The sequence below is a fragment of the Cibotium barometz genome, chromosome 49 (assembly GCF_041138505.1).
Source record: "Cibotium barometz isolate CiBa-2024 chromosome 49, ASM4113850v1, whole genome shotgun sequence".
NCBI lineage: Eukaryota > Viridiplantae > Streptophyta > Polypodiopsida > Cyatheales > Cibotiaceae > Cibotium > Cibotium barometz.
The window spans coordinates 12,931,690-12,957,082 of NC_141094.1; the positions used below are offsets into that span (position 1 = coordinate 12,931,690).

A 25,393-nucleotide genomic window follows, 5' to 3' on the forward strand; every position below is an offset into this window, starting at 1 on the left:
CAAGAGGGATTGACACACCTCTTGTCTCTTTTTTTTCTCCAATTAAGATTTTCACAATCCAAAATAAGAGGTCTAACCACTATCACTTTGGTTCCTTACTAGAGAGAGAGAAAGTTCTTGACATGAACACTTGCCAATTGCAAGCCGCACAAACTAGATTGCTTAATGAAAATTATATGTACTCTAGTTAAGGGTCAAACTAGTACTCCACATTACAAGGTCCAAAAAAATAGCCTACACGCAAAGCATGTTTGAAATGCCTTATGCCTTATAAATACAATGCAAGTTCATATGATAACAATTCAAAGTAAGTGTTGATGTTCTTTGATTATTTCTGTAGTACCAACCGAAAAGATATGACAAAGTTGATACAACAAGCCAGAACTTCAATCTCTTAAGATGAAATGCATTCCAAACAAAGCACTAGCATTCCAATCAAAAAGTATGTAGAGAAGTTTTTTGCCTTCCCACATGGTAAAACGAGGGATTTTGTGCATGCTTTCTCGATCGTGTACCTTGAGGCTCACTCTCCAAACCTTGAGCAAAAACTCATTAGGCATGGGAACAACATAACACTTGCAATAAAACAAAAATGGAAGGTCAAAAGACCCATTGCCTTCATGAGAATCAAGACTCGGCCCAAAAGGTCAGATGGACATGAGCAAGGGGTAAAGCATCTTAAGACCCCCAACCCACTAAAATAATCTTATTGTACACACCAATTCTGGTGTTTTTCCAACATGTGACTTCAACCTTCAAAGAACCATTGTGGTTTGGAAATGAGGTGTGAGCTCTTACCACCTTTACAATCAAAATCCTATGGCCGAACCACCACTCAATCTTACATCACTCCCTTGAAAAGCAAAGGTGCAGCAACACTGCCCATTCCTAGAATAACTTCTGCATGGTCTGGAGGGTTTTAAAAAAGCCATGATGTGCCATTGCATGACAGTAAAGGGCTACAATACTGAAACCCTTGACCAACAGTGCATGGATATATACAACGCTTCCCTCATTATTTACAATCGGCAAAGAATGAACTGAATCTCACCATTACACCAATACTCACCTTACAAAGCCCTTTATACCCCACTCATATGTACACCAGTTGAAAATCCGTTGTGATTGGTTCAGCCACTGTTCCAAACTTCACGAAGCAACTGAAACCGACAGTTTGAGCCGGCCTCTTTGATGGTGTTAGTAGCTTTCCCATTGGCATGACTGCCATCCTTATGACCCATGGAAGGCCAGTTGAGGCTTCCTGTGGTTAACCCAATTGTGTTCTCCAAAAGCCATGAAATGGGTGACTCGAGTTCATCAATCTCATCATCACTTGTGTGGCCTTTCCTAAGCACCGAAGAGTTACTTCTGCCAAACCGACTGTTACTGCTGGTCGTATCTCCTATCCAATGTCTAACCATACTAGGCTGAGGAGGAGAATAGATGACTGATGGTGCAAATGCAATACGTAGTGTTGTAACACTGTCATCCATTTCCCCTTGTAGTTGGCTCTCTGCAGCTACCTGTTACATGACACAAGTTAGAACACGTACCCAAATGTCCTTGTATGAAGTTTCAATTAACTATGTTTACAATATTGTTTTTTTCATTCCAAAAATCACAGCTCAATGGATTGACTTAGATACTGGAATCTATCATCTAACACAGGTAGATAGAAAACGATATTGAGAGCATCACAGAGGTGAGTACAGTAAACCTCTTCCAACTGTGCTACATTATGTTATAAAGCATAGAGAGTCTATTTATTGTAATTAAACTTTAAGAGTACCGTTAATTTTTTTCACATACAAAGCAAGATTGCTTTTGTGGTCGTAGGCCCCCAATATAAGAGGCCTTCTTGGGTACAAAAAAGGACAAGTCATGGTGCTTTTTAGGAGATGAAGTTTGTCAAGTGGAGGCCAAGACAGGGTTGGGAGTGGGACTGACCTTGAAAACGAAACCCAAATAAAGTATTATTGTGACTCAGCACCGTGTCCTCATTTAAAGGCGATATAATCTTCTCATATCAGGTAGTCTCAATAGGTAGGTAGGGTGGGGGGGTACAGATAGATATAGAAATAGATATAGAGGTAGGTATTGATGAATGTGGATAGAAATAGAGATGGATGGATGAAAAGATAGATAGATGATTATAAATAGGGCGGAGGGAGAGGAAGAGAGTTTGGGGGGGGGGGGGGGGGGGGGGGTCCGCTGTTTGAATGAAAACTTACTTCTGAATTTATCGCCTCGAGCAACTCCGGTGTGACAGGCTCTGGAGAAAGCTCATCTGGCTTGAATCTTGAAAGAATCCTTTCTATGAAAGGTAGGCTCAATGTTGGGCAGACCTGTTTAAGCACATAATTAGAATGTCACGTGGTTAATCCCCTTTCACCCCGCTCTCCCTTAGGGCATCAGAAAAGTTGCTCACAATTCAATGCAAAGATAACTACCTCTACTCTGAAAGACTTTTCTATAAGCATGGCTTTTGGAAGCATCAGCAAACCTCCCATTGCTTTCAACAAGGGAAACATAACCAAGCTTTTCTCATCGCCCTCTGGAATGCTGCCATTCATGATACTATCACCATCTTTGCTCATCAAGTTTGAAAGCCATGAAGATAAAGTAGTAACCTGGAGAGTTGCAAAAGAGGATTAATTATGCAAAATGCTGATTGAAACTTGAGAAAACTTGATAAAACTGAAGAGAATCCTTTAAAGGTAGGTTTTACCGCATTCTTCAGCTGTGCTCCAACGCCAAAACTCAAACTGCTAGTTGGAATGGGCAAAACCCGAGTATCACTTATGGGATCAGAGACGGGATCGGTGGGGGCTTCATCATCACGGAGGATCGCGTTGAACATTGCCACATCCAGCCTAACTACGCATGCCTCAAGGACCTATGTAATGCCACCAAACAATGTCAACATCTAGACGCAGATTTTTGAATAACAAGTGAATTCCTAAGCTCAATTTTTGGACTGAAAACAAGAACAATACAGTTGCAACTCCTTGGAAGTCTTTATAGACACTTCAAAGCTTGGAAACATAACTGTTACCCAAGTCTTCCAGCCTTTAACAATGTCTTTCCCATGGGCAAGCTCCACGAACCGATAAGGCTTCACAATGATCCGCTAGTATTCACAGGCTGTGGAAGCATAATTATCCCATGTAGGTAGTGCACCCTGCAACTCCCATAAACTCCTAGCTATCATCTGGAGAAGTTGATCAGCCTTATTGCAAAGAGTTTTCTAGTTTCTTTCAGTTTGTTTCTGTTTTATGTAGTGATTGGTTTTGCAGTATACTACATATGTCTCCATCATAACCATTGCCTTATGCTACTCTGTACTGTTATAAACAATGGCTAGAATCAGCTTGAATGTTCTGCTTAGCGAATTGCAAGAAAAGGACTGCCATTGAGGAAATGTAACTGTAGGTAAATCCTAGCAATTTGGAAGACCCATGCAAGCTCTCTGTAAGTCCTAGAAGCATAGACCAAACTTCACAAGGCAGCTTGTAGAAAGAGCACTTAAGTAAGGTGAGGAAGAACATACCCCTGAGATAGAAGTTCATCAAACCCCAAGAACAACTCGTGTCTACTTGGCAAGAAGCCTCACTTTTCTTTCTCTGCTTGTCCAAGCAGCATAGCCTGTTCCTTCCAATCCACATGTTTCATGCTGAGCCCACCCCATCATTCTCATGTGGAAGCATCAAGGATGCTTTTGGATGGTGCAAAGCAAAAGCACCCACCCAAGTGCAATGTCAAACTTGCCACACTGTACCTACCGAATTGACAGGAGAGAAGCACAATCAGCTGTCCACCCACCCAAGTGGAATGCCAAACTTGCCACACAGTACCTACCAAAATGACAGGAGAGAAGCACAAGCATCTGTCCACCAACCTTTGTGCCCTTGCCCAGCGAATGTTTGATGGCAGCAGACATGTACGCGGGTGCACATGTGAAAATAGCATGTGTAATTAAAAGATGGGTGAGTCCTAGATTTGAGACATAAGCAGCTACAGTTGGCAATGGTCATCTATTCATGGATAATTACTCCGTGGAATCTGTGTATAAAGGAAGTACTAAATACAATGCCTCTAGTAGAGAGTGATATATAAATGCTAGACATGGCCAGGAGGCATGTTGGCTGTCTCTCTTCTTACTTGGATGATATCATAGCCCAAGGCTGACTGGGTGTCAGATTCTTACCAGTCTCTTCTTACTCGGACAATTGCCCAATGTTGACTGGGTGTCAGATTCTTACCAGTCTCTTCTTACTTGGATGATTTCATAGCTGCCCAAGGCTGACCGGGTGTTAGAATCCTACCAAGAGATGTTGGGGCATAGGCGGCCTACAATATAGACATGCCGACAAGCATCATGTTTTTCAAGGGTGATTGAATATATATTCGGATTATGAAGCACTAGTTGAAAGAGGTGGGCAAGCCGCTGTCCAAAGTCATCGTTTCGAATCTTCAGACCCTTTGCCGTTGTGAAAAAGATATAAAAGGTCTCTATGAAGTTCCCGTCTTCTGCAAGTTGACCATTGATGACATCTTCCATGTCAGTTGATTGAAGCCATATGTGGGACCACTGTATAGTACTAGATGAGCCCCAACCAGAGATCATTGATAAAGCTGAAGTATTGATTCCGGAGCGGATCCTCCTCCACTGCATCAAGCCTAGCACAGGTCACCACGCGTGCTAGTACCTCACAACTCTAGCTTGACGAGGAGTTTCTCTGCGAATACCTTCACATTGTTTACAGACCTCTTGGAAGAAATGCATCTCATGTCATCAAGCTAAACTAGAGGGGATGTCGCATGCACCCATTGCGTTTGGGTTGCAACTTGCACGTAGACATATCTATACCATAGTAGAAGGTTTTATCTTTGTCCACTAAACCTTGTGTGAGCCCCAGTCCAGGGACCATTCACCACAGGGTAGGCCAATGCAGATCAATCAATCAGTGCAAAGTCCCGCATAGTTCTATAACCCGCTTGGAATTGGAATCCCACGTAGTTTTATAACCCACTTGGAATTGGAGTCTATACAATGTACTAAACAGCAGACATGGATGTGGTCAGTCAATAGCCCACACAAGTAGCTACACAGGCCAAGGTGCACCCTTTCGACCCCTCCGGGCATGTTGGGCAGGAGGCGAGTCAGGTTGGCAGCTGATCAAGCACGTTGGACAGCACCAGCCGTAATGTAGCAGATTAGAGAGCCATAAATCTCATGATTAATTAATAATTAAAGAGACTAAAAAAACTAACCAATTCCACTTAACACAAATTAGACAAGGGCACCAAACCAGGGCCAAAACGGCCAGGTCCCCCTGAGGCATAGCTTTATTCCAGTAGAGAAATTGGGAGATACAAGAGTGAGGGTGTGGAGCACCAGATTTCCAATAACAATATGAAAACCAATAAAATAGATGCTCCAAGAACCAATAAAATAGATGCTCCAAGCCCCACACTAGTAAGCAAGGGGAAAGAGCCCTCCGCCCAAGCCGCTAAGCAAGGGGAGACCACTGTCCAAGTCCAAGACAAAGGGTGCTTCCAGATTCACACCACACCCAGAAAACTAGCTTTAGAGACAGCTTGACACACAACCTCTATCTCAAGCCAAGCCAGCCCAGGTGTGCAACTCAAGCTTGTCCTAACTAAGCCAAGCACCGGATGCAATTGATCATTACCAGGCATCATGAACCTCTCGGGCAAGCTTCTACGCAAGGAAACCACCAAGCACAGACTCACGGCAGTAGATATGGCTGAAAAATCAGGTCGACCAGCACATTTGAGCACCTCAAGGTGTTGGAGCAGCCGTGTCAGCAACACAACAGCATGCGATGACCGGGACTGGTCGTACAGCTGAAAAGAGGTTGTACAGCAAGTAGGGATGCTTTCTCTTTCTAGGCATGGAGGTAACTATAAATTCACAATTTAAATCTAAGTTTCCTAATCAGACCCTACCATCTATAATTTAATCCAAAAACTTGTCTAGACTTAGGTTCTCCTCATATTAGAGCATCTAGATTACTTTCCTCTCTCTATACATTAATTTAACCTAAAGCTTAGCCATAAAGTATATAATATTAAAATTTGCCTAGGTTTAGGAGTAGCCTATCCAAATCCTTAATTTTTTTATGGTTTTAAGCAACAAGAAGGTTCCCAAAAATCATTAAGGTTTCTACAAAGGTTAGGTGCAATACTTAATTTGTGTTAAGGATAATTGAACAAAATTAGACTTCAAGGGTCTCTCATTTTGACAATTGTGCAGAGAATAGGAATTTTTTTCTTTAATTTGATTTGCATTAGAATTACCACGGAATAGATAAATAAATTGCAAGAGAATAGAAGAAATGCAAAATTTAAGCAAAGGACATAAGGTTGAAAGAATCAAGTCTTCTAATGTCATTCTCTTTCCTCTCTTCCACTTCTCTATATGTTTTCACTTTTGTGCTTCAAGTTCAAAGTAGTTCAGAGAATCAAGCTTCCATTAATGATGTTTTGATATTGGATAGAAGCATGGTTTTTATACCACCTTATTTTAACCTTTTTTCCCTCTACGGGTAGCCCATTTCAAGGTCGTGTCAGCCTGTTTTAAGCCCCTTTGCAACCTATGATCCCCTTCTCTTACCTCCTTCCTTCTCTCCTCTTCTCATAGTCTGCTTCTCTTTTCTCTTCTCCACTTTCATTTTACGGAAAAATCGAAGTAAAGCTGCAACAATCAGATTTGGGGATTTTGGAAATGTCACTTTATTTTCACCAAATTAAAGCGAGATTGAATAAACTTTCAAAATTGCAAGACTCCCAAATTTGAAATGTCACTTCAATTTGAGTTTGAAATTGCAAAAACTAGGTTTATTGTACGTAATTTTGAGTCACAATCCTATGGCAGGGCTTTCACTCTTGCTCAGAATCAAGAAATGATGTTGAACGGAGGTAATCCCAAGCAACTCTAGGCTAGCTCCAAAGCCCGACAGCAATCATCCACCACCCAACAGCCATCATGGGGGGGGGGATAGGGGGGGGGGGGGGGGGGGGAGCGCAGAATAGCAAAGACAATAAGAAAGAATCTTAGAGCACCCCAAGAGGCAAGAAGAATAAAACTTCACACCTTAAAAAAAATCGAGGAAAAGGCCGAGGAGGGCATCATTGGTGGATATCTCTTCCATCCACAATGAGGGAGACTCCATTCCTCTCCCATTGCCGCTTTGTGTTGTCGGCCGCTTGCTCTACAATGTGCTTCTCCTTCTCAAGCAATGTAGTGCGCAAGCTCTCGGATGAGGGGGACGTATAGGTTGAGCCATACTCCCCAATCTTCTTAACCATGACCTTAAAGTATTCCGACCTATTCAAGAAAGCAATTTACTAATGAGAAGGGGACTAGGATGATGAAAACATGAATGATGAATTGGCAATGATCGATTGCACTTACCTAGCCGCTTGAAAGGCAATGTGGTCGTGGAAGAAGAAGCGGGCCACCGCCATATCCACCTCCTCCTTCAACTTGGGGTTCCAATTCTCCCGAAGTGTAGATTGTCACCGTGGGCCACGTAATGGTTGAGAGGCCGTGGAGATGGAGGGTGCTGGCGTCGTGGATGAAGTAACATTCCGACTCGATGGTGAAGGTGATGGCGTGCATGATCCCGATCCACCACATGACTCCATTGTCAAGGCTTGAGTTCCTCTCCCCATCGTCGCGGGATCCACATCCACTCGTGGTGTCCTTCTTGCCACTTCGACCGCCTCGTAGACGGCAAGCTTGTCAAGAAGTTCCCGTCTCTTCTCGAGCGTGACATTTGTGCAAAACCTCACCTCATGCCCACTCTCATGCAAGAGGTGGGCTCACACTTTGTCGGCGCCACCCGTTCGCCGGTACGGGCAAAGCTTGCATGCCCATGGCCGAGAACCACCTCCGTGAGCGGATGAGGTGTAGTTAACCTCCTCCCACCATGTCCATCCTGTTGTCCTTCTACAGGAAGCCCAAGCATGTGAGGAGGATGCCATGGTTGAAGATGGCTTAAACCTTGAGCCTTGTGCAATGAGAGAGAGAGAGAGAGAGAGAGAGAGAGAGAGCCTAGAGGCCTAGAGGCTAGAGGCTTGGAAGTTGGAAGACTCAAGAGGCTTGAGAGAGAGAGAGAGAGAGAGAGAGAGAGAGTCTAGAGAGTAGAGAGTAGGGCCTTGTGTGAGAGACTTGGAACTTGGAAGTTGGAAGTTAGAAGAAGCTTGGGGGAGAGAGACTAGAGAGAGTAGATACACTCATAGAGTGTAGCTCGACGCTTAAGGCTTGAAAGTTGAGAGAGAAAGTTGCTTGAACTTTGAAGTTTGAAGCCTTGAAGCCTTGAAAGTTGAAAACTTGAAGGGGTGTGTGTGTGCTTGTAGCCTTGTAGCCTTGTTCTTATATAGATATTAGATAGGCAAGAGAGAGAGAGATAGAGAGAGGCAAGGGCCAAGCCTCAAGGCCAAGGCAAGAGATAGGCAAGGGCCAAGGGCCAAGGCCCAAGCCTCAAGGCCCAAGCCTCAAGCCTCAAGGCATCCCCAAACGGCCAAGCCAAACAGCCATAAACGGCTAGAAACGGCCAAGGCAAACGGCTAGAAACGGGCAAAAAAAAAACAGTCGGACTGCGCGCAACGGCTCCCTACCATCCCCCACAGCCGTCCCCGTTCCTACCGCCGTCCCCTTCCCCGTCCCTTGTGAGGGATGCCTCCAGGGGGACGTCCGATTGTCCCCTGCCGTCCTCGTTGTGCTGATCCGTCCCGACTCAGTGTCCCTCCGTTCCAACCGTCCGTCCCTTGTGACTATGAAAGAAATATAAGCAAATACTCCTACTTGCGAGAGAGAGAGAGAGAGAGAGAGGGGGGGGGGGGGGTGCGGGGGTTGTGGGAGGTGGGGTGGTTCAATGGGTTAACTCGGACCCATTACTGTGTCAACTATTATCTTCTCTCTCTCTCTCTCTCTCTCTCTCTCTCTCTCAAAGTAGAATTGCATAAACTCACGGGTATAAAGAAGGCTTTGTTGCCCGTTACAAACGATCAACCCTGCATGCTACAGCACATCTTTTATAGGCCCTGGACTGCTGGTCGGCTAGCTAAAATAGCTGTCGGCCAGTTCCAATTGGACAAAAATGCCAAAATAAGCATTGCTATGCTTTACAGCATTTAATGTTGCGCATACTTCTGGCTGCACCAAGTGATGTCGGTCAATACTGATGCTGGTCAGCCAGTGCTGATTCCTCTTATCTGCTGTAGGCCTGTCATATATGCCCACTAGGGGCTGCCCTGTGCCTTACAGCCATGGAGAGGCTGTTGTATTGGCTGCCCAACAGTGCCCATGAGGCATGGCTGCCCATGGCACAATGCAAAGCTCCAAGTACTACTTGTACTCATGCCCATGTCTGCCTACATGCTAATGAGGCCTCCAATGCAAACCTAATGCTGAGGTTGACTATTACATGCACTTATCTGATGGGGTTCTCCAAGTTGGTTAAGAGGACTGACCTCTATGGCTCGGAGACTGACCTACATAGCTCGTGCCTAACTGTCCCTGGACTAAGGGGTCACAATGGGTTCACGGTATACGACTACTACTATACAAATGTTGCACTGATGATGATGCCAGTGTGTCATTGTGTACCCCAATGCAGGGTGCACGTGACACGTAGTAGTTTATCTGACACCTCACAAGTGTTGTGTCACAATAGCATACGTAGGATAGGGTTTCCACCTTTTTGGGGCATGCCTATGGCTGCCAGACACATGTACCTTTTTGTACTATATGAATATACTGAAATACACAACCATCTTTCTCTCTATTCTCTATCTATGTTGCTTGTTCTTGCATCAAGTGTTCCCATGGCTGAAAGAAGACTACCTAGAGCTTCCGCATGTGACAGTTGATGGGTGCTATGGGTGCTCCATGCACCAACCAATTGCCCGTGGGGTTGTCAAGTGGTGTCAGGAGGCTTTTGCTAAGTGGGATTCAAGTCTGAATTCACACACTTGTGTCTCCATGAATAGCTCAATAGTCTTGACTTCCCAAAAAGTCGTCACACTTGTTTTCAAAGTATTTTTGTACCTTTTTGTAAAACCCCTAATTAATAGTCCTTAATTTAATGAGGTCTTTACCAAATTGTGATATGTCGCATGCTCTTACTTTTCCACATGAATGGATAGTTCTTTTTAAAGTGGTGAAGAGATCATACCTAGGCAGTTCTGTCAAAAATTGACATTACCCAAGACAGTGTGCCAAGCAACTGCCTGCTGTATGGCCAGCACAAGAAACACCACCAGAAGGCTGATGTACGGCCAACGTTGAGAGAGAGAGAGAGAGAGAGAGAGAGAGAGAGGGGGGGAAAACTACAGCTGGCCAAGAGAGATGAGCACTTCCTGATAAAAACAGCCCCACCGCCTTGCTTTAATAGAGTCGACTAGCTCTAAAATATGTTCCCTTTTTTCCCAAAATAGGTGAACTTGCCCAAAAATATCAACTTTATGCTTTTCCCAAGTTTCATGTAGGCACCTTCTCTTGTCCACTTGTCCATGCCCAAAATAGTAATATGTCCGGCCCGTCTTTAATGATGAGTGAACACACCAACTTATAAACGTTACAAGTCGGTTTATTGATAAAAATCCCATGGTGCTCATGTTGCATAGCCATCTTTCAAGTCAAACTTTGCCAGTAAACGCTTCAGCTTTCTTCTCTAGAAAAATCCCCGTTCACACCTTGATTCCGTTCAGTGCGTGAAACACTCGTCAAGACTGGTGAAGGGACCAAATGGTGACAAAAGTCTTGCACTTGCGTAGGTAAGAGGTAGTAGACTAGAGTGGATGCTATGGACGAATCTCCGGATCCAAGGATTCATTTGCATACGCTTGTCTCCTTATGCATTCACGAGGACGTGAATTGAAGAGGAGGGAAGTATGTTATGTGCCAACAGGCCTAGGGTTGGAACTAGGGATGTGTACTAACCCAAGATTAGGGTTAGAGTTAAGGGCTTAGTTAGGGTGTGGGGACCTCTAGGGTTCACACGTGGGCTAAGGGCGCTAGCAAGATGAGGTCTAGATTGGCTAAGAGCTTATAATCAATAGCCTAGGGCTCCTGTGTGACTCCTAGGAGTTGGAGTGACCAAGATAACTTGCCAAAAATAAATATGCCGCCAAGTAGAGAAAGAATATACCTGAAATAGTAAGTCGACCACCAAGAATAGAAAACACCTCCCAAAAAAGTAAATCAGTCGCCAATAATGGATCATTCACAAGCAAGTATAGACAAGATCCACCAAAATAGTTGCTGACCCTGCACATGAAGTGCTCGAAGTTTACTCTATGAGAACCGCCTCTAGGTTTTATGAAATTTATAAGGTTACACCTTAGTATTGGAACTTCGATGTTTTTTTCTAAGGTCGCTGCAGATAACAGGCAAGGCTGCTCAGCAAAGCTCGATGACAACTGCAAATGGATTGTGGTGTGTGAAAGACGTCAGCTATCTTGTGCTGTGCTGTCGTGACTGGCCACCCTGTGTGGAAGACCTTGGCTGTTGCTGTCAGCATGCTGGAGGCTAGGCTGATGACATACTGCTGGGCTTGCTTTGGCACGCTGAGAGAGAAAACCAGCCCAACTGCAACCAGTAGCTCATCAACCCTATTGCAGTAGCGGCTGTTATCACCTACGTTTGCCACAGAAGACAACGCTTGTTGCCAATAACTAGTGCATATAGGCCATAATCACAGTCCCAAAACTAAGTGCATGAATGCGCTTCAGCATTCTTCGGACCCACAATCTCTTCCCCCACCCAAGAGAATAAAATCAAACCCCCAATCGTGAACCAAGCGCTCTGATACCAAAGGTTGGACCCTTAGCCTAAGCACTGACACTAACATGACATGGAAAGAAGATGGAAAGCTCAAGAGAGCTCCCAAAAGCATGAAGCCCTAGCATGACATAGATGGTTTAACCTCATATCCATATATATACAAGTAACCTCCGGGTATGTTACATACCTGATGCTAGCCACAACACTAGCCGACCTAATCCGGGGGCTTGGGGATTAGGAGAGCAGACTAATTATAAAGTTCATGGCTTATAATATTGTAAGAGAGTGTTCCACCTATTCAATCTAGAGTCCACTAAACTTGGGTTTTCTCCTCCTCGTCGCCCCCAAAAATATCAGGAGCAAAAGAAGAGACTACCGATCCAGTGACATCCGAGAATTCATAAGAGCATGTTGCACCAACTCAAGTTATCCATGCACAAGTTCCAAATCCTCTATTAGGAGATCAAATTCAGCTTTTTTCCTATAATTAACTTCCATTTCCTGCTCTCCATATCGCCACCCGGATGGTCTTCGTCATCACGGTCAATGTTATCATCAAAGCATTAAATCCACCATAGTGAGGGGAGACAGAGAGTGTGTGGAATAGGGTGCTCCGTGTTAAAAAAAGGGGGGGGGAAAGTCAACAATCGCAAGCCAAGAGTGTAACGGGCTGGTCTAATCTCTCCCTCTTCACGTTCTCCACAAGAGTCACAAGCAATTGTGGAGAAAAGAGGGCGCATTGGGCTCTAGCATTGGACTAAAAATAGCCCTTGTTTGTTTTCTTGCTTCATGGGTATCGCTCTTGCAAACAAGTGGAAGGGGAGGGGGGAGGGGGGGGGGGGGGGGGGAGCCATCCAAGGCATCATTTGGCACATCTATATCAAAGTCCAACAAGAAAGAAAGTGACCACTTAGATGAAAAGCCAGTTGAGGAGCTAGTTTTAGTCTTAATGAAACAAATGTCATAGCAATCGAAAGAGTATAGCATGGCTAAGTGGCACATATGTGAGATGCTTTCGTGTGCGATCTATCACATGAACCATTCCATCTCCAAAAGTCCATAGCTGAGCCCAAGGCAAGCTCCATCTCCAAAAGTCCATAGCTGAGCCCAAGGCAAGCTCTCTACTAAACCCACTACCAACTGGGCAACCACAAGGTTGCAAATTGCTTTAGTTAGTGTAACCCACAAGCTCAATGCCAGCTAGCTGTGTCGCCTAGCTTTGCCAGCTCTATGAATAAGGCCAATGATTGGACCTGGGCAAAATGTGTTCCAACAAGGGATCTCAAATGGGTACTTGACATGCCCTTACTGTTAGAGTGTGCATCTTTTGTGTGCTTGCGGGTGGGAACTACCTCTTGTAATGGGGTGGGCTTTTATGCATGACAGGTGGCATTTATCCAAGTCGTGGGCTATTTATGCAAGTCGTGGGCCTTCATGTGCAAGTCGGCCATCATCATGTGCCTCCTTTATAAGGCCCTGCTCCCCACACACTTTACTCACTCATCTACAGTGATAGCACTTATACACCTGGTCTATTGGCAAGGTATGACCCTTGTAAACATCTTATGCTAATGCCATTGACTTGTCTACTTTCTTTCTCTTGTCCTTCTCTCTCCTCTCTCTAGCGCCATTGTGCACTTCATTAAGGTATCAGTCGCCTAGGTGCCCGGCATCACGGCAGCAGTGAGCCCTCTCATGTATTGGATCAGCGTTTTTTTTTTTTTTAAGACAAAGAAGGCTTGCGTTTTTTTGCATCCAGCAGCAGCAAGGGGCTGCATTTTTTCGCAATTCATCCAGGTGGCTGCGTTTTCAGCTTTGCGGCTGCATTTTGGCAGTTGGTGGCTCTTCTTCTTCTCCATCGCTATCTTCTCCATCCGCCGGTGCTGTAGCTGGTGGTGTGTGGGCTGTGGGCTGCAGATTTTTTTAGCCCTCGGCCACAGTGGAGGTTCTCTTGCTGGTGGTGTTTCAGCCTTGCCTCTCCCGCTTGAGAGGGGGCTGATGGTCTGTTTCCACAGCGTTGTCTGGAGGGGAGATCTGTTGAGAGCAGATCATGTTGTTGCCTGAGGTTGGTGCCAGTGCTGTGGAGTGAGTCCTGGGAATGGATCTCGTCATGTTACCAGCCTGGAGGTTTGTTGTTGTGCCGTGGATCTCAGAGGAGCATTCACAGGGCGAGCATGGACGACGTTCGGGTGGTATGGATTGGCAGAGTTTCTTGGTAATCGTCGTGAAGAGGAGACAGTCTTGTCTGTTCCAGTGGAGGGTCGATCGACATTGGGTTGGTGTTCGTGTACTGGTCCCACGAGGCAGGCTTGGAGATCGTGATGGTGCCCAACCAATGGATCTTATTCTACGAGGAACAGCGACCAGAGTTTTCTGTTGGTCAATGCATCGAGCATGGCTAAGGTCTCCATCTTCGGGTGTGTTCCCAGTCCCGCAGTGACAAAGATAGTCTTCCCCCACATGCTGCAGCCAGAGGCAGCGTTTCGGGCGGAAGGGGGGGCAGGGTGCTGCTCCCAAATACTGGTGAGGGATCCATGTGTCGGAGGTCCAACACACAACTCTGGCAGGCAGCCTGGCAGGTCAACCGTAATCATGGAGGCTATGACTCTGATTTGTTCTGAGAGCCTTGCTAGGCATATTGGAGGAGCTATGATCCGGAGTTCTGAGATCATTGCTGCCTGAAGTCTGGGCAGGATGGTGTTCCCTGCTCATAGTTTGAGGTTTTGTTCTTGTGGGGATAATGGACGCATTGGTTGCAGTTCATAATTCTATACCATAGAGGTCAGTGCAAGTTGGTGCTTGACTTTGGAGTTCTAGGCAGAAATTCATCGTCAGGAGACAACTCTGCAAGGAGTTTGGCATTTGTTTCAAGGAGACAAATTGATCGGTGCATTTTCTGAGGTGTATCCTGTCATGTGCACAGTGTGTATCTACCGTGTGCTACACGCACGCAAGACTAGCTTCGAGGTTTGGGGAAGCTGCTAGGCAGGCTGATTGGCGAGCTGAGTTAGGGATAGACTAACTGGCGGGCACCCAAGTATGGACAGGCGGGCACCCAAGTGTGGACGCCCGATGACCGGCCAAGAGCCTATAAAAGGGTGGCCAAGGTTAGTCATTAGTCATATAGAGTCTCGCGAGATTTGTGAGAGCTCTATGGTCTCGAGCCTGGATCTAGTGCAGACGTGCACCTGCTTCATGCAGCCGAGGCCGGCAGTAATCTCGAGACCCGCGAGGGTAGCTTCGTGGCGGTATGGGACGTCACGAGGAAGGGATTGGTCAGTGCATCCATCTAGTTAGCTCAGCTCGTAGCTCGGTGGGGACAGCCAAGTCTTGTGGGCTTGCCCACAACTGTCGTGGTTGGGAGGTGAGTCATGCCTGCACCCCCTTCTTGTTTGTTTGTTTGTTGGAGGTTTTGAGTCTTGTACCAGGAGCGTTCCACGAGGAGATCCGATGGGGATTTGACATATCCAGTATCGGCCAGTACTGAGTGTCCATGGACGCATCGTTGTCAACTTGGCTTCTTCAGACTTTTGCACACTTTGAGCTACAGAGGGGGTGTTAGAGAGTGCATCTTTTGTGTGCTTGGGGTGGGAACTACCTCTTGTAATGGGATGGGCTTTTATGCACAACACGTGGCATTTATCCAAGTTGTCGGGTATTTATGCAAGTCGTGGGCCTTCATGTGCAAGTCGGCCATCATCATGTACCTCCTTTATAAGGCCCTGCTCCCCACACACTTTACTCACTCATCTACAATGATAGCACTTAATACACCCGGTCTACTAACAAGGTATGAACCTTGTAAGCATCTTATATATATACCTAGATGAATCCAAGAACATGCCCAAATTCACCTTTTAGGTATACGCATGGTAGTCAACCCACAAGACTATATAACTATCAACTCCATTATGCATAGTATGGACTAGATACTACAACATCCCCACTAACGTCATCAATGCCCAATAGTGGGTGTAGAACTCTGTATCAAGATATGCTCTCACACACGCACTCCACACACACACACACATAAGAGCATATATTCACACAAAGGCCTTCATACTGAGTTTCTGTCAAACCTCCGTAGATGCAGGGAAGACTCCGCCATAATGAAGCCTAGCACTAAGCATCTTATGCTAATGCCATTGACTTGTCTACTTTCTCTCTCTTGTCCTTCTCTCTCCTCTCTCTAGCGCCATTGTGCACTTCATTACTTACCACCACCGGTGCTACCACCTCACCCAACCCCTAACTCCATGTGTAACTCCAATGAACCGATTAACCCTCGCTAAAATCCCAAAGAGGGAGAGGAGAAAGAATAGAAAAGAACTTACATGGAGCTAATCAAGACTCAAAGCCCTCTGTGAATGAAATCTTGTTTTTGCTACAAAGCTTGCCTTGCAAATTCAAGTTTAGAAATCAGGACCCAAGTACCAAAATGGGGTGCGTTCTTTAAGAGGAATCGGAACAAGGTTAGGAGTGTTGACAAGTCAACTTCATGTGCACTCTTTTGTGCACATGACTTTGTGATATTTTATGCTTAAATTACGTCGATTGATGGATATAATTCAAAAAAGCAATTATTGATGAAATGACCATCAGTAACTTCAAAGATGATGAGGATTAAAGCAGTCAATAGCATAGTTAACAATCAAAGTGGGACAGCCCTCAAATCTATAGCACGGCATTTAGAGAGAGACATGAACACAAAATTAGTGTACTTGTAATCTTGCAAGTGCCTGCTAATAGCTTGCTCTTCTGAAAAAGAAAACAAAATTATAAAGTTTGGATTTTGAATCTACCATTTTGTTGAGCATCGGTAAGCATCCACACTCAACACCCAACCTTCGAACAGGACACAGTCTTTCATAGGCATCAAGAAATGCTTTTTTCCAGATCTCTACCGAAATATTTCCTTGCCTAACATCCTCAAGTTCCAAACTGAAAGATTTTTTCTCATTTTTCACGTCATCCAACCTCACATCCACATCACTTTGATCGATTTCAGATGAAGTGTCGCCCATAGGTTGCTGCATTTGTGGTGTCAAAACCTGCAAAAGGCCTGATTTCATGACCTTCGCCCAGCTGTCACCTTAAGTATATCAATGCTACACAATATATAGAATGCGATTGAACTTTGGGGAACAAGTAAACAATGTTTTTCACGTATTTCAAAAGAAAGTTCACTTTAGTCAGAGAGCCTGATCACAATGACATTTCCACAGCTTCACTCCACTCGTGTCCCGCAATACAACATGCCCTCCTTGTTTGCATCAGTAAGGGTGTACATCTCTTTAGCATAGTATGTCTCATCACTTGCACCCTTGAAAAGTTCAGGTATGGTGGTAACCTAGAGGCTTTTCTATGTCCTCAAACTTCTGATGATGCCCATGACATACTATGCTAAAGAGATGATGTACACCCTTACTATGTCCACAGCTTCTCACAACAGGCTCGCTCCACGAGTGTGTCCCACAATATACCATGCCCTCCTTGGTTGCATCAGTAAGGGTGTTCAATCTATTTAGTATAGTATGTCGTGCATCATCACGAGCACCCTTGAAAAGTTCAGGTATGGTGGTAACCTAGAGGCTTTTCTATCTCCTCAAACTTCTGATCGGGTTTCCCTAGAGGTGGGCATATTTCCTTGTAGGAATCTTGAAATACTTGTCACCAAAGTTTCAGAATAAACCTTCAGCTATAAAACCTGACATGTGCCAATATTCAGCTCACCTTGTTGTAAGGCCGTCATTAATGAGAAGAAGCCAGTGAAGCAGCTAGAAACCCAAATTTTGGATAGAACAAACACAAGAGAGGGATCGCATGATAACTAAAACCGCCCAGGTCCGGGAGACAGGTGGATGGAACTCCAATGAGAACACACAACCGGCTGTGGCAGCAGGTGGTGGAACAGCACCCTCAACAGCCAGGACAGGGCGACCAAGGTGCCATGCACAGCAGGCTCCATGGGACCTTCTGGCCCAAAATTGCCACAAGTTATGACTCCTGACTTTAAAGATCACCCACTAAGGGCCAAAGGCTCTAGGGCCATAATGTGCATCAATTCACTTTCTAAGTGTCAACTTAGACAGCATACAGATAGTGCAGAGTTTTGTAGATACAAACATAGTGTGCCCACACATCACAAACCTGCCACCATATCGATTCCACCACTTTGGTATAGATCCATCCCTCCAGCCGTTCTAAAGAAGAAGTGAAGGTGCTTGGCTCCCTCCAATTCTCAAAATTAAGTACAGGTGAAACAACTTGATGTTGCTTCATGTTCTTTGAAAAACTTGCAAAATCTGCTCTTTCTGCTTGCAAATCTGCGTGTGTGGCTGTGTCAACCTTTGGAGATGATGCTGGCAAAACACTGAAGGCAGTTGAGATAATTTCCCTCAGTACAGCAGCATTAGACCACCAGAAGGTCAACCTGCAATCAGGAGTTCAGAATTAAACAAAAAACCCCTAGCAAACCCAAAAAGATGTGCCTAATGCAATCATCATGCCACAAACTGATAATAAAGCCTAGCAGAGAAGCAATACAGACCTTGGAACATCATTACCACAAGCTCTCGCAACTAAAACAAGCCCTGCCACAGTGTTTCTCGCACAGCTTGCCCTTCTCTCTTCGCTCCAATGATTACAAGCATAAACATACATTCTTGCAAGCCTACGTGCAGGAGCATGAAGCTTCGGTGACGAACTACCATGTTCTGCTGTAGTTGAATACAAGGCAGCCTCTACAGCGGCAACATCTCTGAGTTCTCCTTTCAATTTCTCAACTTCAACTTCCAACTGCTGGACTCTCGTTTCTGCAGCTGCAGCCTTGGCATCAGCAAGTGCCACCTTAAGCTTGGCTTCTTCTGTTGCTTTCTTGTCAACCCTCTCACTGTCACTATCTGGGCTCGTAGCGCTATCTGGGCTCCTAGAAGCCCTTGCTTTTCCTTCTTGATTTGCGCTTTTAGATGCTTTTAGGTCCTGACCTGGACTCTGAGATATCCTGCCTTTTCTTTGATCTAGACTATTGGAGGTCCTCATCTTGGGTGGTTCTACAGCATCCTTCTCTTTCAAGGAAGGCTTCTCTGCAACTTTCACCTTCATCTCAACAAGGGTCTTTCTCTGATACTTATCCTCAGCTACTCTTTCTGATTCAACCATTGATCCCACCTGTGCTTCCCCTATCTCGACTGTATGACTGGAATTGTTGAACATTTTCTCATTGTCTATATCTCCTTTCAGAACAGTTTTTGGCTCTAACCTCACTTCCAAAGACTTTCCATTGCTTTCCTTGGTTGAGTTTAAGGTGCTTGAGTTTGCTGTGGTGGTGATACTACCAATACTCGGTAATCCCACTTTCTCTTCGTGTACTTCCACCTTTCCTGCCACAGGGATTTTCTTATCAACAAGGTTACTCATTGCTGAGCCAGTAGACGTCTTTGCCATATTGATACTACTGCTATTTCCAGCATGTGTACCATACATACTGATATGTTCAAATGACAACTTGGAATCTGCATCATTTGTCACAGCTTTGTTCCCCACATCATCATTTGTGTTTGCTCTCTCATGAAAATCCTTCTCAACCACTGAGCTAGTCTCTGTGACGCCCTTTGTTTCAACAACAGCTTTTTCACCAGCCGCTTTTATGCCCTTATCAACAGCAGCACTGGAAGCAGACTCTAAGCTGCTCATTGAAAATGAGGTAAGAAAAGAACGGCCTGCCATTTGAGGTCTTTTTGCCAGCAAGTTTGGTGATCGTGCTCCAAGAGGGATATGACTGGGAAAATCATCCTCCCCAGCACTATCAGGATCAGAATACAAATCATAGGACTCGTCCATGAACGAGTTTGTACCCCTTGTTAGAAAGGAGCGTTTAGTAGCATATGCAGTTGCAGCCGCAATTGCAGCAGCTTTAACAGGTGACGCTTGAGGAGAAGAGATGGCATGTCTGGATATCTTGTCATCAGTTTTTTCCAGTTGTTTCTGCATCATAGCACATATCAAATCAATTGTTATTGGAAAAGCTTTTTCTAGCCCTTTTTTCGGATGTGTATAAGCTTAAACTCTTCCTTCTCCACTGAAAAAATGGTCCAAACAGAACCATTGCCACTTTTCTTGTGCACGTGCTCACGTGTTTTCTTTTTCTCTTCTTTTCCTTTTTTTTAAGAAGAAGGGAAGGTTTGGGGGGGGGGGGGGGGGGGGGATTGTCGCTGTGATGGAAAACCACTGCTCCAATGACTCTGATTGCAAAAATGTGAAAATTCTACTTGCATAACACATAACAGTCTACAACTAGTTCACGATGCAAAGCTCACCTCCACTATCTGTTGGATTGAGGGGTTGGTCGGTTTCTCAACAACACTCTGGAAGACCGAAGCGACAGCTGCAACACTCACATTTTCCCGAGGTGGGTGCCAAACCTGAGAAACATGATCATCCCCATCGTCGTCATCCTCATCATCAGTAAAGGGTGCTATCACCTCGTCTTTATCATTTTTCTCTTCCTCTTCTTCACTCAAGAGAGCTGCCACCAGCGCCTGCTGTGTGTCCTCGTCCAGTGGTGGCACAGAAGATGCATCAGATGTTCTGCTGGAGGCCGAGTTGGCTGAAGACGCAGATGCAGGGACGCGACCCTCTGCAGGAGGGGCACCAGAATGTATGTCCTCCCGATGGCATCCCACAGTGAGATGCAGGTAAGAAATGCTGCCCTTGGACGAGATCTTCTTGGAAATAGTGAGCGGGATTGCGATGATTTTGGAATCGGAAAGCGATGCAAAAGCTGTCAAATCCACTGCGGCCTGGGCTAAAGGCTGCCCTTTGAGGTTGCTGGGCTCCAGAAGGGAGAAGACGAGGGGGCGGTCCAAATCTGGCGATATTTTCTTCGCACGCTTCAAGACATCACGATTAGGAGCGATAGAGATACGGATGGACTCGCTCAGAATGATTTTCCCGCCCTCTGGACCGCTGCCAGGGGCGGGGCTGATGCTTCTGCTGCTGCCGATTAGTTTCTCCCCTCTGCTCCATCGCAGAACCACTGGCACAGGAGCTTTTGAAGACCGATGATAGACCTGCCATGGCTTAATCTCGTGTAGATGAAGATCGAGGTCCACCAGCTGCGATGCCGCAGAGGCCGACCGCCGATCCTTCTTGGATCGGGATCCTAGTCCCAACACCATCGCTGAAGAAGGAAAACTACGGCCAATTGAGGGGCCGCATGATCGTCTCAATATGCATTGACGAAGAAGACGAAGCGAGCTTCGAGGTACGGCGATCGATGACGGGAACTTCTTGCTACAAGGAGAGCTTCTAGGCTATGGCGGTAGGCAACGCGCTACTCCTAATTATAGGGATTGGCGACGCGCTGCTTTTGGGTATGAGGATTGGCAACTCGCTGCTTCTGAAGAGCTTGGGTTACGGAGAGACAAAGGGAAAATTGGCTATCGGAAATGGCTATGGAGGGTACAAGCAAACGGCAGACAGATACAGCGTCAAGATGGAGTTCTGGAAAGCAGGAAAACACAGAAGGTGAAGGGGAAGGGGATGAAGCAGGCATGTTAGCTATGGCGAAGAAGAAAGCTTTTCTAGCTATGGCGAGAGAGGGTGTACTGTCAAGAAAATGGGGCCATGGCGCGCACGAAGTTTCCAAAACCGAAGATGGTGAACCACGAACCGTGTCCTTTGCATAAATTAATTAAATAATAATAATGTTGTCTAGGCTTAGTCGACCCTTAGCAGATTGAATGTGACATTATAATTAGTCCAATGTTCAAACATATTCGAGAAATCTCTTTCATCCTTTCTTGGTATTTTGGACCTTGGTAACTCTCTCTCTCTAAACCAACCTCTTGAAAATGTGACATTATATTTAGTTAAAAAGGAGAAATCTCCTTCAATCTTCCTTTCTTAGTATTTTTTATCTTAGTATTTTTGACCTTTGTAACTCTCTCCCCCATGTGCGTCTTTCTATGTTGTTTGCACGAAGTAGTAGTACACACATCTCCATTTCTCGCTCAACAAAGGGCTTGCAAAGAGCTCTAGGGCAAAGGCCGCATCATCTAGCATGACACAAGAAGGTGGGGTACAAGGGCACACGCACAAGGGAGGAGTAAGCAAGGACCACAGTAGGGCAAGGTGGAATAAATGTGGTGCTCAAGAAGGTGGGGTACAAGGGCACACGCACAAGGGAGGAGTAAGCAAGGACCCTAGTAGGGCAAGGTGGAATAAATGTGGTGCTCATTCTACCACTTGTAAAAGGTGTAAGGTTCATTAATTGCTAAAACTTTTACATGAATATCTCAAACAAAGTAAAAAAACTTTAAGTGAATATACTGACACTACACCTTTTAGGTGAATTTGGGTGAGTATGATTTTGGATGCTTCTGCTCGAGGGCTTGAAGAAGGACAATCCAAGGTTAGATTAAAAAAGTTATTTCATCAAATAGGTACCATCCACATCATTTGAAAATGATATTGTACTCGTCCATTTAGAGCCTAGTGGTGGAGTGCAATTGAGAGGGTATCGAGCCTCGTTCTCCTTTTGGCTTGTTTATTTTAGGTGTGACAAATGTCCCACAGTATCCATGCAACCTAATGGAGACTTCGATGGGCAAGTTGATTAACCGTATTCGTTGTATTACAAGACTAATAAACCATTGAGAGATGGTTCATCTTCTAAAAGTATTTATATTTGAACTCATAAGGAGTAGAGATTGTGCTCTCTTTTTCCCTCTTTATTAAAGTTGCATATTAGTGACCCTACTTGCAATTGTATTTGATGTTCACAAAAACCTTGCAAACTATATACAATGAACTTACAAAATTTTCCTTTTCATTCTATATCGAGTTCACCAAAACCTTGCAACAATGAACCTACAAGATTTTCCTTTTCACCTTTTTTTAAATCTTGATGGAGAGAGAGAGAGAGAGAGAGAGAGAGAGAGAGAGAGAGAGAGAGAGAGAGAGAGAGAGAGATCCCAGCTCCATGCACACACACACACACACACACACAGAGAGATAGAGGATGTTGGGCCCTCTACATGGTTGATAGTGATAGGAGGTCACATGATAGAGAGAGGAAGAAATAACTACACACAGAGGCACCCTTCCCTAACCATTGAGAGAAGTTGTTCACATAGTCTCAACCTCTCAATGAGTCAACGAGAGAGTCACTACTACAATCCAAAGGTTAACCAAGGAAGCGGTCACCCACATTGTGAAGGATGCAAGGATCAACTACAAAATCGAGGTATGTGGATGTCAAGCCTAGCAAATAGATTAATCCTCTAACTCACGAACAGGTGCTCGAGACACGTCCACATGGTGTAAAGCCTTTCTTTTACATGCTCGTTTTAACTTTGGGAGCTCTCTTGCCCTCTTTTTCATCTCTTGTCGGTGCTTCTCTCTATATTATCTATTTGTTGTACTCTCTTGGAATTCCTAGTTTCCATGGGACTTATGAGTGTTCTAGCCTTCATGTGTGAACTCTTATCTTGCTATTTTTCACTTGAGTTTATGGGTTCACTTAAGATTTGAGGTGTGTGTGAGTAGGAGAAGCTCGCACTGACTTCGCTTGAGTAAAGGAGCAAGGCTTGGGCTGAAATCACAAGATTAGAGTGCAGTGAAGTATGGGCTAGGAAGGGAGTGGAGCTAGGGAGATGAAAGAAAGATGTGCATGATGTGCATCCAAGAGGAAGTGTGGGGTTGTGGAAGTAATTATATGAGCCTAATGGTAGAGGAAACTCCCATTTTGTGTAGCTTGGGGTAGAGATTGCACTAGGAGACATAGTCTTAAGGGTGAAGGAGAGAGGAGAGTGGAAGAGGCTTGTTTTGCTCTCCACGCAAACTTGGTTCACTCATCACTCAACACTGAGTGCCACATCATCATGTGCATTGGTGAGTTCCACATGCAATGTTGAGTGCCACATCTTCACACACCCACACCTTAATGTTAAGTGACATTTCACTCATACACACACCTTTCCCTACATTCCACCTTACATCCACACTCCCATAGCCTGATATTATAGATATTGTGCTAGTAGATGGAAAGGCTTTAGATATAATTGGCATGAATGACATTTCACTCACTTGAGCTATTTTGTTATATATTAAAAGGGTTGACAAAATTTAGATACAATTAGTGCATGGAACTATATATAAAAATGTAACGTAAGGTAGTTCCAAAACAAAGGATCATTCAAAGAGTGGCTTTGATTAAAAGATAGAAAGATGATTAAATACTTGGGTAATAAACTTAAACATATCATGACAATTTATCAAATGTGTTATGGCACTTTATCAAACGTATTATGGCACTTTAGCAAACAACCCAATGAGATCAATTTAAGATCTAATCTTATCATAAATATCATTTTGAAATTAGATATGAAGAGAATTACATGAGAACCTATATCAAATATGAAGAGAATTATATGAGAACCTATATCAAGTTATCTTTAGAAATAGGTAGCATGTGAATGATGATTTATAAGTCTTTCACTTTTCTTTTTTGAAATCAAATCTAAATACGTTAACATGAGAATCTATATTAAAGTGATCATTTAAGCATGTTGATAACCCTTAACTCTCTCTCTCTCTCTCTCTCTCTCTCTCTCTCTCTCTCTCTCTCTCTCTCTCTCTCTCTCTCTCTCTCTCTCTCTAGTACTCTGTTGCATTGATTATATAAAATGAGAACTCATCACTAGGCAAGAACCTGTTAGCTACTCATGAGGGAAATTTAGCGTAGCATACATCCAAATAATATTAGCATCATCTTAGAATTTATTGGAATATTTGTGCATATGAGCTAAGATTAAAGGGACAAATTTATTTCAAGATTGTACAATGGAATCCTTTTGAAAACAAAGGATTTACATGCATTCATACAAGTAAAGTGAAAATATCAAAACAAGTAAAATAAATATCATGCTAGAAAAGCAGACACAAGTTTAGATTCTTAGATGAAGTCAAATGCATCCTTAATATTACTCAAACACGTAATTAAGATAGTTGGAATTATCTCATTTCAGTTGACCTTGAAAGTTTGTATAGACTTTATAAACGTAGATGTGATCTAGACTCATCTAGATGAAAATAACATGAAGAAATGGACATTGTGCATGTCTTTTATAAACATCTAGATGAAAAGAAGATGAAGAAATCGGGCATTGTGCATGTCTTTTGTAGACTTTATAAACATAGATGTGATGATGCGGACTCTTCTAGATGAAAATAACATGAAGAGATTGGACATTGTGCTCGTCTTTGAAGCCTTTTTTTGCATGAATTTTTGAATTTTAAGATGAAAGTGAAAGGTTGTCTCAAAAAACAAAAACTATGGGCAATAATATCTATTCAAAGTAAACAAAACCTTAGAAAGTTATCACATTACATAGGCCATGACTTGTGATAAATTACCCTCACGTTTAAGCTAATGAACATAGTTTTTTGTGCAAATTACGTTCAATACTCGAACTAGTCGAAGATCATCGAAGCTTTATTGTTTGTCTAATGTTTTCTATCAAGAAACGTAATAAGACCTGAAAGTAACATGTGCATTGAATCGATAAATAT

At 44.2% G+C, this 25,393-nt stretch overlaps 1 protein-coding gene across 1 annotated transcript; it reads right to left on the reverse strand.

The window, feature by feature from the left end:
• Positions 1–395: 395 nt before the first annotated feature.
• LOC147610307 (uncharacterized) lies at positions 396–21,505 on the reverse strand. Its single transcript, XM_086786490.1, has 8 exons — positions 20,137–21,505; positions 18,369–19,804; positions 17,969–18,251; positions 16,621–16,869; positions 2,729–2,896; positions 2,451–2,630; positions 2,232–2,345; positions 396–1,523 (listed from the first exon to the last, which is right to left on the reverse strand). The coding sequence occupies exons 1-8, from the start codon at positions 20,995–20,997 to the stop codon at positions 1,131–1,133; spliced, it is 3,684 nt and encodes a 1,227-aa protein (XP_086642616.1). The 5' UTR covers positions 20,998–21,505; the 3' UTR covers positions 396–1,130.
• Between the last annotated feature and the right edge of the window lie 3,888 nt (positions 21,506–25,393).